Genomic DNA, 18,662 nt, shown 5'->3' with positions numbered 1-18,662 from the left:
TTATTAGGAAAGGAATGGTGAATAAAATGAAGAATGACATAGTACCTCCATGATGAGACTGCACCTTGAGTACTATGTACAATTCTAGTTGCTGCATCTCAAAAAACTTATAGTTGCACTAGAAAAGGTTCAGAGAAGAGCAATTAAAATGATTAAAGGAATGGAGCGGATCCACTATGAGGAAAAGCTAATGAAGTTAGGGCTGTTCATGCTTAGAGAAAAGACGGCTGAGGGGGGAATATGATAAAGGTCTATAAAATCATGAGGGGACTAAAATGGGTAAACGTGAATCAGTTATTTACTCTTTCAGACAGGACTAATGGGCATTCCATGAAATTAGCAAGTAGCACATTTAAAACAAATCAGAGAATATTCTTTTTCACTCAGGGCCGGATTTTCAAAGCCCTATGCGTGTAGGGGGGGGGGTGTTAAGCGCACCGGGCCTATTTTATAAAGGCCCAGCGACGTGCGTAAAGCCCCAGGACACGTCTAAGTCCTGAGGCTTCAAAAAAGGGGCGGGGCGGGCCGGACCAGAGGCCTCCGGCACAGCGGACATTTGCCGCTGTGTCTGAGGATTGTGTGCCGGCAGGCTACCGGCGTGCGTAACTTGCGCAAGGGGTTTAATAAAGGATGGGGGGTTAGAATAGGGCTAGGGGGTGGAAAGGTTAGGGGAAGGGATGGGAAGAGAAGGATAGAGTAGGGGGAAGGGAAGTTCCCTCCCAGGCCGCTCCTAAATTGGAGCGGCCTGGGAGGGAACGGTGAAGGCCGCAGGCGTCGGCACGCGCACAATACGTTAGTGTGCACCCTCTTGCGCGCGCCGACTCCCGATTTTATAACATGCGCACGCATTTATAAAATCAGGCGTCCATGTTTGCGCGCCGGGTAGTGCACGCACATGTACCCCCACGCGCTTCTTTTAAAATCTACCCCTCGGTGCACAATTAAGATCTGGAATTCATTGTGAGTGGATGCGATTAAGGCAGTTAACATAGCTGGGTTTAAATAAGGTTTGGACAAGTTCCTGGAGAAGTCCTTAAACTGCTATTAATCAAACTGACTTAGGGAAAAGCCGCTGCTATTACTGGCATCAGTAGCGTGGCATTTATGTTTACTGGCAACTTCTTATGTTCTTATGAAAGGTCCCTTGGCGCTGCTTCTTAGATCAGAGTCCAAGACAAGATGGAGGTAAACGTGAATTTGCAGAGAGAGGGTGATTGACTTGAGGATACATTAAAGGTCCAGGGCAAAACTGTTTTCACACCAGTATTAATAATTCCATGAAAACGGCATAAGTGCACAAATGCCTTGCTCAATTCTGTTTTCTTAATCCTATGTAAATTCTTTAGTAAAGAGGCAAAAAAAATGGTATCTTCGCAGTCTAGCAGTAAGACTTGTTTCAGCTCCACAGTCACTGCAAATTCCAGCTACTGCTCAGAGGAAAACACAACGGTAAAGCGTGCACACACCATACCACAGAGCCGAAAAGGACAGCAGCGGCTCATATGTAGCCACTGTGTGACTAGTAACAAAATGCCACTTCTCATGGGAACGAGATGGACACACGTTTAAAGAGAATGGAGCCGCAGAAGGATTTCCTGTGCGCCAGTAGCCTGCAGGCGGCCCGGGCGACTTTGCATCCTTCTCATAAGGCCTGCCTGGGAGGGAGCCCCAGCTCCCTGAAATTGTGGTTAACTTTTATCACTGCGGTGCAGCAATCGTGATCTCATAAAGTACGGTCAAAGTAAGCTGTAGGTGCTACCTCTTCATTGGATCAGCTTAGTGGCGAGCTCGCGAAAGCCGTGCTGCCTTCATTAGGTCAATGCAAAAGGAAGCCCGACTCTGGAAAAGGAGTCACAAATGTATGGAGTTCTTGTCCTTGCAGGCGATATGTCCTCATTGGACTTATTTGTCAAGCTTTCTTGCTCGTCTTTTGCCCAAAGATTTCAACTCAAGGAAGGTGAAAAAGAAAAAAAAAAAGTCATAGAAAAAAATTACTGAAGCAAAAAGCAACTCTGGAACGTTTGCCCGACAGTGCGAACTCTGAGAATCTGACAACGAACCTCCACATCGCTTCCTGTCACGGTTTCAGCTTGCAGGAATTTTTATGTGAAAAGGTTTTGCCCTCCAGAAATTGCAGAAAATTAAATCCCTGGACAAAAGGCTGTTCTGTTTCCAAAACATACAGGGAAAAGTGACTTGCAGGCATCGTGCTCCCTTTTTTGCCCTACTTTTACCTGGAATTTAAAGTCTGGACCAGAACCTCTTTTTTCGTCAGCGGTGGTACGACTTTACACGGATGTTTCTCTCCTCGCTATGGAGACACAGTCAGGTGGACGTTTATCTAAATGTTGCTCCAGTGCCAATATTCTGTGGTTATTTTCAATGGGGAAAGCAATGCCAGACTTATCACCAAGTCTGCTCCACACAGCAGAGTTTGTGGCCCTCCTGAGGCAGAGCCCACAGAGGACAGTCACGTCTCTAAAGACATGCGAGTGATGTGCTGAGTGGAGAGCTCACTAGTCACCACCTTCAACATGGTGTGCAACGGTAAAACAATACTCAACATGACTGACTAACCTTGCTCTCTTATTATGCAGCATGCTGCGTGCTGACATGCCTGCTCACAGAGAAAACCTTCAATAGATATTGAGTTAAGGTTGGAAAAGAACAAAGTAGAACAAGCTTTGTCGAACTGGATCACTTGCTGATTCACTAAGGGGCAGATTTTCAAAAGGCCCGGCGGCGAGCGTATAGAGGGGACGGGGTGGATCCGGGGGGGAGGGGAGGGGGAGGGGGGGGCCAGAGGCCTCCACGCGGCCGCTGGGCCGGGGATCGCATGCCGGCAGTTGGCCGGCGCACGCAACTTACTACAGCCCCGGGGCTGTAGTAAATTTTAAAACAAAAACAAGAAGTCATCAAAGGTAGGGGAGAAAGGGCGGGGAGGTAGGGGAAGGGAAGGGAAGGGGGGGGGGGAGGAAAGTTCCCTCCGAGGCCACTCTGATTTCGGAGTGGCCTCGGAGGGAATGGGGAAAGCCAGCTGGTCTCCCCGAGGGCTCAGCCGCGCGCATGTTATAAAATCGGGCGCACATTTTAAAATCTGCCCATAAGGCTTTTCTCCCATTTTGTGTCTTTGAGGTGGAGGGAAGTTTAGAAAACCAGGCCCAAAGCCTAGCTGGTTTGTGCAAAGATAATCACCCTGACCGGCAGCTTCTCCTCGAAGTGCACAAGCATTTTAAGGAGCAAAGAACCATCAGGTTCAAAGTACGACACCAAAAACTCATCAAGGTATTCTCTAGCTCCCCTTCTCTTCACTAGAACAAAAAGTGGCCTTTGAGATATCTGCTGCTCAGCGTGTCGGGAGGCCCTTCACCTATTCATATGCTATTATCCCGCCAGCGGCCAGCCAGGGGAAAGACTTTATAGCCATCCCCTACCCGTCACTAAACTAGGTTTTGGCTTCCTGTGTGGTCACTGTACTTACTCCTGTCTTTTCATCAAGGATCTTGATTCCTCCAAAGGAGACTGTTAAAAACACTTTCTGCTTGTGCTCTCCTTTCGAGCGTGCGGCGGCAGCAATTCCCTGTTGAGAAAAAGAATGGTTTGGGTTTGTTTTTCCATTTTGGGTGCTTTCCCTCGCACAAAAGAAGTGCTGTTCTAGTAATCCTACTCATTCAAAACACAGACCCGAAAGTTCATCCATCATAGCTGTAATATAGCTTAACGTTATATTCTTTATCATGAATGATGCATATATGATATATTTCATAAGAACGTTCAATAAAAGCATTCACTTATTTGCTAGGAAAATAACAATATTAACCTCATTAATCATCAGTATCGATTTTACCTCCAGTGTTATGCTAAATAGATATTGTCAGCCCCTCGCAGGCTGCAGTTTGTGCTCTGCACCTCCTGAGGCTTGACCATAAAATGGATGGGTGTTTCTTGCCTGAAAAGTAATAGTATCTACTCTCCAAAATAGAATCAGATTCTAACCCACAATCTTGGTTCAGAGCGTATTGTATTAGAAATTGAATACTGTCAACCAGAATTGTAAGTAGTGACTGAGTGGGTGCATTGCTGTTCATTTCATCCCATCAGAATGAGTCCTAATTCTTAGGTTCTCTAGTGGTTTGCTGATTTTAGACCTGTAAATTAAACTCATTATTTTATCCCTTTATTTTTTTTTTCATGGCTTTAAAATGTTTGGTTCCAGTAGCCCTGATTAGCGCTGTAGAATTTTACTTATAGCAGCCTAGGGATACTGACGCTCCCTGTCTTGAAGAGCTTACAGTCCACAGCGGGGGTTAAATGTCACAGTGGGAGCCATAGGAAGGTTAAACCGCGGTCTCCTCTTTGCAGCTTTTGTAGTCTAATCATTGCCCTCCCACCCTCGCTGAGATTCTGAGCGCTGTTTGTTTTATGGATCAGAGCGATTCTGTTTGGTGTGTAATCACTACCACATAGCACAAAAGCCAAAAGGAATTCATACAACTGTTTGATGCAGCAAACTGCCATTTCCCATTCCTTCTCCCCATATCATGTACATGACAACTTACTGTATCCAGTACGAAATCTCCACTGACCCCTACAATGTGTCGCAAGGGCCACAGCAATGTCTCTTCCTGTCTATCATGTCACGGCACCCAGTCAACAACCTAATCCACAAGCAATGTTGAGATCATCCCTATTATTTTGAGATCATCAATGTTGAGATCATCCTATTATTGAGGAATCCCTATTAGCCACATTATCAGACACCATTCTCCTTAATTTAGAAAAAGGCCAACCGTTCCTTCTCACACTACTGGATCTCTCCTCAGCGTTTGACACCGTGAATCACTCTTGCCTCATTCAGTGTCTAGCCAACATTGGAATAACAGGATCAGCGCTAGATTGGTTCAAATCGTTTCTGGAAAACAGGTCATACAAGGTAAAGATAAATAGCAAAGAATCTCACCCCTGTGACTCAAAGCTGGGGGTACCTCAAGGATCATCCCTGTCACCTACTCTGTTCAATATTTATCTTCTCCCACTTTGTCAACTACTAACCAAACTCAAGCTAATGCATTTCTTATATGCGGATGACATACAAATACTCATCCCTATAGCGGATTCTCTTCAAAATACCTTGTCTTTCTTGACCAAATGCCTCGCAGCAATCAACACCCTACTCTCCAGCCTCAACCTGGTACTAAACACCAACAAAACTGAAATCCTTCTTATAGCTCCAGAAAACTACATCCCGCTCTTCCCCACAACCGCCAACCAATGTCCCAGCATCTCAATTGACCGCACTACCCAAGTGAGAGACCTGGGTGTACTACTAGACAACCGACTCAACCTCAGCAAGTTCGTTAACAACACCACAAAAGAATGCTACTTCAAATTGCAAGTATTAAAAAAATTAAAATCACTTCTTCTCCACCGTGACTTCCGCCTGGTACTACAATCCATCATCCTCCCGAAACTGGATTATTGCAACTCACTCCTGCTGGGTCTCCCTGCTTGCACCATCAAACCACTTCAGATGGTCATGAATGCCACAGCCAGAATTCTCACAAACACTAAAAAAAGGGAACATATCACCCCCATCCTACAGCACCTACACTGGCTGCCGATTAAATATAGAATTCACTTTAAAAGCCTTATGATGATACACAAGGCCATTCACAACTTCTCCCCTCTCAACCTTACTTATCAACTCCAACAGCACTCCTCTAAGAGACCGACCAGATATGCGTACAAGAACACGCTTCTTACCCAGCCAGCAAAAACGTCTCTAAGGAAACGCGCTCTTTCCACGGCGGGTCCCCCTCTCTGGAACTCGCTCCCTCCGGATCTCCGCATAGAGCCCTGCCACAGGACATTCAAAAAGAAGCTAAAGACTTGGCTCTTCGCCCAAGCCTTCCCGGAGAACTAAGACCAGAGGAATACAATGACACTTTACACCCTGATTCCCCTCTCCCTCTGTACTTACGTTTCTTATAGTGCCATATCTCAGTTTAATGAGGCCTTGTTGTTCATTGTAAGTTCTCTGCAAATTCCTTACTGTCCAAGTACTTTTTTGTTACTCTGTTCTCATTGTAAGCTGCCCAAGAGGTAGTCCAAGTTATTTATTGTTAGTTTTTATGTTTCATTGTAAGCTGCCCTAGAGGCATCAGTTTGATTTCACTGTAAACCGGTGCGATATGTATATTATACAGGAACATCGGTATATAAAAATAAAAAATAAAAAATAAATAAATAAATCAGAGCTATTCTTTAACTTATGATTTTGACGGTAAGTCTACAATTTTCAAATCCCATCCTGTATTACCCTGAGGAAGTCACTTGACCAGCACTGCTGGAGAGTAAGAACGTAGGCTCTTTTTGATAGAGGCCTTAAAACCCAACAATTAATCTTGTATGGTACTGGGTGGGTACAGTGACGGCAAACTACAAATAATATACACAAGTTATGAAAAAATACTCAAAAAGTGCAGAATTCACCCTTGTTTATCATGGCAAATTATACACAGAAAGTAAAAGAAAAACATAAATCATCTGTAAATAGCAACACTTAAAAATGCAATGACATTCAGAAAATAATAGGATCAATATCTTTCTTATTGCTATTTAGCCAAGAATCTTCTTCCTAAGAAAAGTTGACAGTTAACCGATTAATTAGTATGTTTTGTTTTATCTGTCTTACGAGGAAAGAATACGCGTATGTGACTAGAAACGAGGCACCTTGTTTTTTATCCTTCCCCTTTTTTACTCAATGAATAAATTGGTCAAACAGCACAAACTGCAGTCAATCAGGAAAGCTTTTCAAAGGAAGATTCTGTGCTCTCAAATTGTTAGCCACATTATTTTCAAGCATCTGGAGACAAATTTACAAATGAATAACCCCCATGTTGTGTCGATGGAAAAAAAAACACACCCACAATCAATTTTGGTTTGATTTGGGTGAGTCTGTGCGTGTTATCTGCAAAAAGGTAAAATGCACATAAAATGCGCATAGGAATCACAGCTCTCAGCATAATGAAATATTAAACTGACCTCCTTTGCCCCGTCACTGAATTTTGCAGGCAGTTTTTAAGGAAATCCTTAAATGCCCATAAATCATAAATTCATGATCATAAGACAGAATGTCGTCATAAGAGGGGAACTTTCTGGTTTTTCCATGCTTTTGTTTTCATAAAGCTAGAAAAGCGGGTGGCAATATCCCCATCTTTCTCACAGCTCCATTTCGAAACAGTTAGCATCCATGAGCTTCCGGCTTTCACAGCTGTAGGTACAGTTTGCACAGCATATGGAAAGCAATTGGACTCCTTAATGCATTCTGAGCAGAAATGATAAAATGGAAGACATAAGTATATCATCACGACCTGTCTGCTGGGAAGGCACGAGCATTCATCTGCGAGATCACCTGCACGCATCTAGCCAACCTGCCTGTTCCTGCGATGCTCTGGTAATGCTGGAAACTGCTCCCCAAAGAAGCCTGCCTCATTCCAGACTGGTCTCAATTTCAACATCTAATAAAGACCCCGGCCCTCTGTCCAATCCTCTGCAGACCAGCGAACAACAGATTCTTATTTTTATTGGTACCTCTTTTTTTTTTTTTTTTACACTATTTGACTTTGGGTTTTGTGATTTATTTGATTTATTCCAATTTGTTATTCAGTTTGCTTATTTTATTACGGAGGGCGATTGTCAAAAGCCATTTCCACGCGTAAAGTAGCATTTTGCACGCATACACGGGGGTCTTTGAAAACTGCCAACCTTATCTGCATGCAAAATTTCACGTCCAGTGCCAGCGTGCACGTACTTTTACGTGTAGAGAGCGAAGGCTTTCCAGGAGGGGAGTCCGGGTGGGTCCGGATTCACAGGCAGACTTTACGTTTTGATTTAAAAAAAGGATGCCCATAAATTCTCTGGGGAAAACTTCACGCACCAAATAGAAGGTGTAATTGTGTGCTCGTAGTTTTTGTGGGACGGTTTTCAAAGCTGGAGCATGCACATATTTAGGCTTTGAAAATACGTGGGAGTAAAAGGTTATCCGCTGACTTTATGCCGAGTTGAAAGTTGCTCCCCATTAAGTTTTATTCATGTTTGTGTTCAGTTTTTTTCTCGTTTATTTCATGGATCTTTTGTATTATTTATTTTCAACTTTTTGTTCTTTTCAGTATCATGCTTGGTACAATGCATGCTTTAATTTATTACCCTCTGCTGTACCGTGTCCTGAGCGCTCTGCAGGAAGCCATGTATGAAATGAATGGCATGGCATGTTACGTTTATCTTGGACCACTGCTCGGACAAATCTTTCAATTACGTTAACAGGGAACAGGCATCTAAGGGAGCATGGAAGTGATTTTCCTGTAGGAGTGAAGGACAATCAGGACAATTTTCTGAAAGTCATTTCCACAGGTAAATGGCCATATACTGACGGAAATGGTGTCTCTGAAAACTGCCTAGCCTCTCTGCAGGTAAAATTTTGTATGCAGAGGCAGCATTCATATAATTTTACCTGGACTAAGGAACATAAGAACATGCCATACTGGGTCAGACCAAGGGTCCATCAAGCCCAGCATCCTGTTTCCAACAGTGGCCAAACCAGGCCATAAGAACCTGGCAAGTACCCAAAAACTAAGTCTATTTCATGTTACCGTTGCTAGTAATAGCAGTGGTTATTTTCTAAGTCAACTTAATTAATAGCAGGTAATGGACTTCTCCTTCAAGAACTTATCCAATCCTTTTTTAAACACAGCTATACTAACTGAACTAACCATGTCCTCTGGCAACAAATTCCAGAGTTTAATTGTGCGTTGAGTGAAAAAGAACTTTCTCCGATTTGTTTTAAATGTGCCACATACTAACTTAATGGAGTGCCCCCTAGTCTTTCTATTATCCGAAAGAGTAAATAACCGATTCACATCTACCCGTTCTAGACCTCTCATGATTTTAAACACCTCTATCATATCCCCTCTCAGCTGTCTCTTCTCCAAGCTGAAAAGTCCTAACCTCTTTAGTCTTTCCTCATAGGGGAGCTGTTCCATTTCCCTTATCATTTTGGTCGCCCTTCTCCGTACCTTCTCCATCGCAATTATATCTTTTTTGAGATGCAGCGACCAGAAATGTACACAAGAAAGGAATTCCTGAGGGTGGGATTGGGGAGGGATGCGAAAGTACGCATTTGCTTTTGGATTTTCAAAAGCACATGCATGCTTTAATTTGGAAAAAGATCGAGCGGGAAAAGCAGGTGCAAAGTTGTGCATGCGCCTGTGTATGCAGTTGACTAACTAATGAACTTTAAGTAGTTTTTTTCTGTTATTTAAAAAAGTAGATTAATGGTCTGGATCTTTTCCACCATATACGACAGTGTTATTTTAGGACCGAGGCTCGGGAAGGTAATTCCAGTGGATTTACACACCAACGAGCATTGCCTGACTTTTAGGAAGAATTGAAGCCATGGCTATTTTCACAAACCAATAAGTTTATGAATTGTATTCATTGTTTAATTGCTGGTTATTTGATATTTTATTATTTTTATTGTATCATTATGATTAATGTATACTTGAATCTTTTCTTTTTATTGGTTTTCTTTGGTTGGTAACATACTATATTGATTGATTTATTTGGTTTTAATTATTAGATTGTGTATTGTTCATACTGTATTATTATGATTGAGTTTGATTCTACTTCACTTCAGAATGTTTCTATCAGAAATTAATCATCAAATTTAAAGCTAAGCTAAACTAAATCTAATTTTTCCAGCTTATAGAATGGGTTTATGCATTCTATTTTATAATTCTCTCCTTCAACATTCTGACAATTACAATTCTCCTTTCTGAACTGGAAAACACAGCACTTCAAATTAATGAATAATTTGAAGCCACAATAACGGTTTAGCTAGCATATTTAAAGAAGATTGGCACATCAACAAGTTTGAAAGCCTAAGCAGGGGGCCAGAAGCGAGCAGTTGGTAGTTTCCAAGCTTACAAACAGCATTTTTCAGTTGTGCAAAATAAGTAGCAGGAACAGGAGCAAAAATAAACCCTTGTATATGAACTTGAAATACTTGGGGAAATGCATAATCCTGTTGACAAAGGATCTAAGTTTGCTGTACTTATCGTCTTGCCGTGCAACACATCTACCAGGACTCCAAGCCTGCTTCTGCTGAGTAGCAGACCTTCAGCTGTGCTGTGCAACATCTATATGCAACAAAGCCATGCTCTACCTTGAGTTTCATCATAGAGTCCTGACATAACTTGTCTCCCCGCGCTGCAGAAACCTCGTCAATCCCAATCAGCTTTGCTTTGTATCGAACACCATCACCTTTAAATCTCCTTATCAAAGTGGATTCACTTCGGTCCTGACCTAAAAAGAAGCAAACACTGTTCAAATATACTTGCCAATGATCTACAGCAATATTTTGAGTACCACTGGAAAAATATAGCATTATATTAACATGACAAAATTACAAATCATATTGCTGTTTGTTCTCTTAAACATGTACATCTATTAGTGCATAGAAACAGGGCTGGTGCTTCCCTTAGGCAAACTAGGCAGTTGTCTAGAGCGCCAAGATTTTGGGGGTGGCAAAATCATGCCAATGTGAGGTCTAGAGGGGTGTTGTACCAGAGCTAGTGCTGTCAAAGAAGGGAGCAGTGAGCTGGAGCCATTGCCACTAGTAAAGTTGGAGGAAGGGAGAACGAATAACTAAAGGTTTGTCTAAGACTAGGGTATTAAATATGCTTGCAACAGTCCTGCATAGAAGTGATAAGTAGTAGCATCAGTAGTATTAAATATTTATTACATGGGGGGGATCGAAAAACAATTTCTAATTATCCTCATACTCCAATGCATGGTTATGCCATGAATTTATGGCAACATATGTAGTTATACAGCAAAATGTTAACACTAAAGCTGTCCAGAAAAATTATAACTGAATTAACATGCTATGACAACATTTAATGTAGGCAGGGATCCTCATTCCCTGTAGAAAATATACTTCTGGTTGACCTAAAAAATTGGGAGACCATCTGACCCATCATGTTACTTATAGTTAGCAAGCATGTCAGTACCGTAGTAAGATTTGCAAACTTGATTAAGTCTACAGTAATTCGCAATACTGCTTTTGCAGGCATGGAAAGAGTGTAGAAGCAATCATTGCGTTTGTTGGATCTGACTTACCAAGGGTTCCCCAATGTTTTTAATGACTTTGTTTCTGGCCCGGCAGCTTCACCGCTGCTCACTTGTGGGATTTTCCCAGCTCAGCTAGCCTCCAGCTACCTTAAGCCCTCACATAGCAGGCATAAAAATAATCTGCCTCCTATTCTGCTGGAACTTTTCCTTATGTCTAATTGTGAGTGAATTTTCTTTGGGAGCACTTGTCAGCTCAATATGCAACCTGTAGGGGAGATAGGCTGTAGTGACTCTTCAATCCCATGAACAAACAAGCGTTATTACTCCTGTCGTAGAGTCCTGTTTGATGATATGAAAGTTGTAGTAACAGAATCACAATATTATTTTGATGTTTTAAAGTCATGTTTGAGTATGAGTAACTTGTTGGGGAATTTTGTTTTCCTCCCCTTCTCTCTGCTGCCCTCTTCTTTCACTCTCCCCTTCCTCAAGCTGTTTGAGTCAGGGGTGACTAAGAAACTTGCTTCTGATCTGAGCAGGTGGGATGTGTTAATTAACTTCTCTGTAGTCGTAAGCATAAGAGAATTCTAGAAACGGAGTTTCCCTCCAGCCTTCCCAAGTTGGCTTGCATTTAGTTCTGGCTGGATGGGAAATAACTGGGAGCTCAGGAAACAGCAGCATTTTAAGCAGCCTGCAAGGCTGCTACATTTCTGTGCCTTGATTAGCTGGAGAAATGTTTTGCAGATTCTTTCTCCTTGAGTGCTTTACATTATGAGGCCAATACTGAAATGCTACTTAACCAGATAAGTAGGACTTATTTGGCTAAGTGATGGCTGCTGAATATCTGGCTATATTCAGCGGCGTCATTTCCGGATAAGTCCCTTATCCGGCTACATAGATAGCCCTTAATCGAGTAAGTTAGACTTGCTATAGAGCAGATATAACTTATTTGACTAAGTACAGACTTGTATGCAGATATCCAGCAGCATAGCTATGCTGCTGAATGTCCCATTTAAGTTAATAAGATAAGTCTTATCCGGTTAATGTAAAATAAACATTTTATTTTGAATACTAGGCCTTTTATATTTAAAAAATTCACTATACGATCACTTGTTGTGTTTTCCTGTAAAACTAAATTGATGTCAATTATTAAAGAAGTTCCTTCTGACTGAGACAATGACCAGCTAATAAAATCCTGTTGACCGTAAACCAGTGGCCTGGTGTTTGTATGGGTGAACTGTTGCACGAAGCCATCCATTACATGAATTCACAGCTTCCCCTCCGTATTCACCCTGCAGCCTGGCCATTGCAGTGATGATCAAAGGCTGAGAGGCATGGACCATGGCTCCCTCTGGAACTATTGCATTGCAAGACCGGCTTGCAAGTGTTGTTCCGGGGTGATAGTTCTGGATGCCTTTCCCAGGCCTGTTAACAGTGCCTCCACAGTGTTCGCAACCTCAATTATCCTGATGGTCAGAAGTCTGGGCCTGGAATTGAATTTCGGTATCTCTAAAGGTTCTCCCAAATTTTCAAGGGTTTTCAACTGGAGAAGTCCTTAACAAATCAGGTCTTTTGTTCTGATAACACTACGGATCAGTAGTATAGCTGCTATATTACTTTTAAATTTATATCTTTCTAATTAGAAATAATGAAACCAGGGATGAGTGGGGAGAGCTCTACTGTCCCTGCTCTGTGTCCCAGACCATCGCTCGGCTTGAAGCTTCCCCCAGTTGCTAAGTCTGACGTCGGGAGGAGGGGCCAATCTGCCAAAAAAAAAAGGAGGAGCCTGTTACAGTGAGCAGAGAAGTGGTGAGGACTCTGTCTGTCCCTGCTCCGTGTCCAGGACCATTCCTCGGCTGGAGATTTCCCCCAGTTGCCGCATCTGTCGTCGGGAGGAGGAGCCAAGCCATGGCCCTAGGCGAGGATTTTCTCCAGTGCAGGACTTTGCTTTTTTGTAAGGATTTGACTCTCCGGGTACTCCCTTTCCTTCTTCTACTACAATGGTTAAGGGGAAAGTTTGCTTCCTTCCTTCCCTTCCTCTCAATCAACTATTCCTGGAATGTTTAGTGCAATAGACAACATTTTTCCAAGATATGTGTGGAAAAGTGTGCTCGGAGGATGCAAAATGACATCATTGTGCACAATTTAGGTGGCCCCCACCCTAATCCCTCTCATGGCAACTACCACTTGCCTTGTACATGGTTGGGGGGAGAGGGACATTTATAGAAGGCATTATTCCACAGTTAAAAACGCATTTACTCATGGAAAATGTTTTGAAAATTGCCTGCTTGAAAGTTATGTTGATTCTTTTTTAGAAAATGAAATGAACACTCAGTAATTCTGATCAACTGTCTGTCTATCATAGGGATAGGAAACACAACGGTTAAAATGGTTTTCTTCTTTTTTGAGCAATTGTTCTCAATCAGTATACATCTCTGGACATTGGTCTCAGGAATCTGACCTTGCTAGCAGGGTACCACAAGGGTCAACCCTCTCAGCCGTACACTTTAATGTTTACATTGCCCCAATCTGCAAAGTTCTTTCACTACTTGATGTTGGCTACCGTCTGTATGCTGATGATATTCAGTTTTCTGTGCCAATTTCAGAGTCTTAAAGAAGATCTCTCATTGTCTGAATTCCCTCAAGGATTGGTTGTTGGAAAATAAACTTCAGTTAAATATGTCTAAGACTGAAATCTTATATCTGGCCAGATATCCTGATTTGAAGGTACCTAATCCTTGATTTTGGATGGTGTTGAAATTCCAATAGTGGGTGAGGCCAGAAATTTTGGTTTCATTATGGACAACCCCTATCACTAAAGCCTCAAATTTCAAAAGTTGTAAAAGGTGCCTTCTTCTGGTCCGAAGATTACGACCCTTCCTAAATGAGCCAGATATAAGAACTGTTATTCATTCTCTTGCTCCTTCATCTCTTGATTATTGTATCTTGGTCTTCCACAAAAATCCTTGAAGGTCTTACAGCTTGTTCAGAATTCAGCTGCTAGGGTAATAACTGGGACAAGGGTTTGTGAGCATATTTCACCTGTCTTGAAGGGCCTCCATTTACTTCGCATTGTGGAGAATTTCCTTTAAAATCTTAATACGTATTTAAAGGGTTGAATGGCATCGCACCCCATAGCTTTAATGCAGCTTTAAAACTGTATCATCCATCATGTACGCTTAGTTCAGCTAGTCAATTCCTTCTGAATGTTCCTTCACCAAGAATTATTCGCTTAGACGAATCTAGGCTTTTCAATGTCCAAGGTCCTGCTTTATGGAATTCCTTGCCCTCAGTCTACAGGAAGAATCTTCTATGTTAAAATTCAGGAAGCTATTAAAATCCTTCTTGTTCTCTCAAGCATTCCCTGATGATATGTAGCCAGCAGGGAGCAGTCAACTGCATAAAATTCTGGAGTGTGAACTATAAACTGAAAGTAGTTAGATGGAAATTGTTATAATAGTTTTTTCTTATGTCAATGTCTTTTCATGTTGGGTTTTTTTTTATGAATGTTCATTTGTTAAACTGCTTAGAAATTTTGTTTTGCACTATACAAGTTTTAAAATAAATAATTAATTCATGTATTCAGAAGAAGAAAACAGATAGAGAATACTGTTTATATACTGTACATCTGTCTAAGAGACTACATTCTGATTTTTGATTTGCACTGTTATTATAATCACAAAAGAGAGTTGTATATGAGTTTGGTCTTAAGTAAGATTCTTGATTGCAATGGAATAACTGCAGAAAAACTGTAATTACCTGAGAGACTTGTGAAGTCAGTTTACATGAAACCTATATAGCTTTGAGAGCTTTAGGTCTGCAGGTAGATTTGCTATCAGGAGCTCTGACATCCCACCCCCCTTCAGGCTGGTACGACCTGGTTCTAGAGGGGGAGAGGATATCTGCTGCAGGGGCAGGGCTTCCGTGGGGGTGGATGCCTTGGATTCAGCCCTTTGTGGGGAGTTCATCAGAGTGATTGATGCTGGGCTGCAGGAGGAGGATGCCATTGGATGGGGCAGGGATGCTATGTCAAGAGGGACGTGCCACAGAGGCAGGGCGAGCTTGATGCTGTGCCTCAGGGTGTGGTTTCATTGCAATGCAGGGGAGTTGATGGCTGTCTGGGGGTGGGCGGGATTGGAAGGGAACCTATTCTTGTGCACTAGATTCAGGGGGAGAGGAAATGTTTTGTTCTCACCATCCGAAAGTGAAAGGGCTATTTAGCAAGGGGGGTATTTCATGACTTTCCAGGCATGGTCTGAGGCAGATGTCAAATGTATACCTTTACTAAACTCATGGAAAATAGCGAGTGGGGAGAGCTGTTCACACAGTTCCCATGGGCCTGGTAAAAACTAAATTTGCATATGATGCTCCCTCGATTATAGGGTAAGTCACCAGTGCTGGATTACAAAAGTAGTAGACTTGCTTTTATGGACCCTCCTAAGTTAGGGGCCCCCCCCACCACACATACCCACAGGTTTATTGTTATGTAGTCAGTATTGGCCTGTTTTGTACCTTTGCAAACTATGAGGAAAAGCCCCCAAGATCGAGATGCCTAGGAGCCCCAGAGGGTTTTAATGTGCCACTGGACGTTGGACTAAATTTAGTGCAACCTTCTTAATGTCATGAGGGAACATCTTTTAGTATGAATGACAAGCCCTTAATGTACACATTATTGCATATGCCCCATAAAGTTCAAACTACTATAGAAAGCTAAAAAGAATCCCAGAAAAATGATGCCTAATCAAGCCATAAATTCTTTGGCTCATTAAGCCATTGAGTCATAGGGAGGGCAATTTAAAGTGGCCAGAAGCAGCTTGCAGACCTGCTTTGAGCCTGAAAGCTGGTTTTCAAAGGGAAACTCCCCAGGTAGCAGGGCTGAATTTATGATTACGGTGCCCACAGGCAGGATCGGGGAGCAGGGGGTCGTCGCCCCCCCCCCCTTGGAAACCAGAGATCAGGGATGAGGGGAGGATCCAGTTTTTGGGCACCTTGAAGATATGGCACCCTAGGCACATGCCTGTGTTGTGTATGCCTTAATCTAATTCTGCATGCAGCGAATCTTTAAAATCCCATTTTTGTCATGCTCTTATAAAAGGAGTCTACTGTCATAAAATCTTTCGCCGGCTAATCAGCTTCTTACCCTGTTGCCAAGCTAGAGGCAACCGCACTGTCAGCCACTGGCTGAAAGCCCCAATGTTGTTTCTCTTTGAGTTACTGAAAGGATCTTAACCATCCCGTCCCCCCCCCCCCCCCACACACACACCCCCCATCACTATCACACACATACAGAGGAACTGAAGCTGAGGAGGGGGGAAATGAAGCTGGCGAGGGCCACTGCTGAGAGGAAGATTAAGCCTAAGGGAAGTGGCTGAGCCCCAGGAAGAAGAGTAGAACTGAGGCTGAGGGAGTTAGGCTGCTGACCCATTCTGCTGAGAAGGGAATGAGCAGCTGAGGGAGGGGAGAGGGAGAGGGGAGATAACCTTAAGGCTGAAGGGGATGATTGAGACTTGGTGGGTGCGGGAGGCATTTAGAGGAGGGTGGATCAATCAGGGAAGGGAAGAAAGGACTGAGCAAGTAGGTATTCTAGTATTTTGTAAAGATAATGGAAAACATGGATTGCTAGCTCTGATGTTTGCAAAAACTTAATTGTCATAGCACAGTCCTAAAATAATTTGTCAAGCATTATTTGGTCTTAAATCTTTATTACTAGTATGTCCCTCATCCACAAATAACTAAATTTCCTAATAAGGTATTATAAATGACACAATTTCAAGAGATTGCACTATTATTTGTCTGTACTAATGTAATATATTAACATCAGTTAGGGACATTCAATAATCCTACTTGATACCCTGGAAACAGCTATGTACCTTACTTAAATCCTCAAGTCCCTCAGGGTATAATATGAATTTCCTATTTTTAAGACCATCTAAACTATATAATGATATTATCAGCAAAGTCAATAACATGCTTCAAGCAGCCAGTTCTCTGGAGAATGACACACTACTGTCTGTTTTATATAAAGAAAGTACAAAACTTGTATCCATCATCACATTCAAATTATAAACCTGCAATCACTTAAATCACAGAGAGATTTAACACGTTGACATATTGTAAACAGTTTAAATCTTCATGAAGATAATTAGCATTTTTATAGCACCAAGGCAGTGAAGAATGCAGAGCAACGCACAGCCTGGAATGACCTCTAAAGCAGTATAAGCTGAACAAGCTGAGCACACCTTGATAAGAAGACAGCTAGTTACAAAGTACAATTTTTTGGTTTGTTTTTTTTTGTCGTGCAGGATACGCCATTTTCTTTTGGTGCGGTTAAGCACAATTATCAGATTTTAATGAGTCTGGATGCCTAAAGCCTATGCTGCTCCGAGTTCCACGGATGCACTCTAAAAGAAGAGCAATGCATGCATTCCACGAGAAACACACATCGTCAACGCCAGCGATATTATTATATCTTCCTCGTAGAGTCCATTTCATGCTGAACAATTGCAAATGCATATTCCAAATCCACAGGAATACAGTCTTAGTTTTAGACATGCTGGGGCCCAATATTGAAACGCTGCTTAGCCGGATAAGGGGATAAGAGGAAGAGGTGGGAAGGATCTCTGACCTGCAGATCTCAAAACATAATTGTCAATTTTAGAAGGGGTTTGGGGGGTGCATGGCACAACAGGGCCACGTATGAAATTTTTTGGGAGGGAATCGGACTTCAGGCCCCTTCTTTTTTTTTTAATCTTAAAACAGTGCTACTTCACCAGATAATCTTTTGAAGGTATCTCATTAAATAGCTATTTCTCTGGCCGCTCAAGGCCGGATAACTTAGGTGGATGAAACTGAAATTTGGCTAAGTTAGCTAGTTAATTTGAGAATGCCCAGAACGCCTCTTTTTTTTTTTTTATCTGGCTAGATTTTAACCGGACTGGGACTTATCCCAACTCAATATTCAAAAACTTGACATTTTGACAAATAACTTGGAATTAACCATCTAAATGGATTTGAATACTGACCTCTTAGTAACTAGGCCCCTAAGTTTGTACCTGGACATTTAAGCATCTCAGTTTTCAAATGTTTCCAGTACTTTACGTTGGACCAATGTTCGTCATGGAAACTCATTTATATGGGGGCTTCACAGGCTCGGCCCTGACCCTATACAGAATTACAATAGTGTATACCCAAGATCATTAGGGCCTAGACCTGGGAAAATAATATTTTGGTCTAGGCCACCTGGGAAAATAATATTTCAGGCACCTAACTAGTTTCAGCTTATAAAACACAGAGCAAACCACATAGCTCACATGAGCTTTCATAGATAGTCTGTGGTCAAATAAGACCCCAGATTCTAAACCTGCAGTTGGAGGAGAATTGACACACCACCCACTTTCAGGTCAACTGGAGAGTCCGATAAAGGTGACCGACTAACTTATAATGCCTCTGTCTTCTTTAGGTTAACAGTCAAACAATTATTGCCCATCCAAATGTTTGTGGCTTTTGAGCACTCTGCTAGTTTAAATTGCCTGAAT

The 18,662-nt window shown here is 42.2% G+C and overlaps 1 protein-coding gene across 13 annotated transcripts in view; it reads right to left on the bottom strand.

The window, feature by feature from the left end:
• Positions 1–18,662, bottom strand: part of DAB1 (DAB adaptor protein 1) — a 322,030-nt gene that overhangs the window by 110,499 nt on the left and 192,869 nt on the right. For all 13 annotated transcript variants that reach the window (XM_029618406.1, XM_029618407.1, XM_029618405.1 and 10 more), the window contains exons 3-4: positions 10,223–10,362; positions 3,482–3,580 (exon numbers count right to left, since the gene is read on the bottom strand). In XM_029618406.1, coding sequence (XP_029474266.1) covers positions 3,482–3,580; positions 10,223–10,362 — 239 coding nt within the window. The remainder of the gene's footprint in view (positions 1–3,481; positions 3,581–10,222; positions 10,363–18,662) is intronic.

Source organism: Rhinatrema bivittatum, chromosome 10 (genome assembly GCF_901001135.1).
Source record: "Rhinatrema bivittatum chromosome 10, aRhiBiv1.1, whole genome shotgun sequence".
Taxonomy (NCBI): domain Eukaryota; kingdom Metazoa; phylum Chordata; class Amphibia; order Gymnophiona; family Rhinatrematidae; genus Rhinatrema; species Rhinatrema bivittatum.
This window is presented reverse-complemented; position numbering and strand designations above follow the sequence as displayed.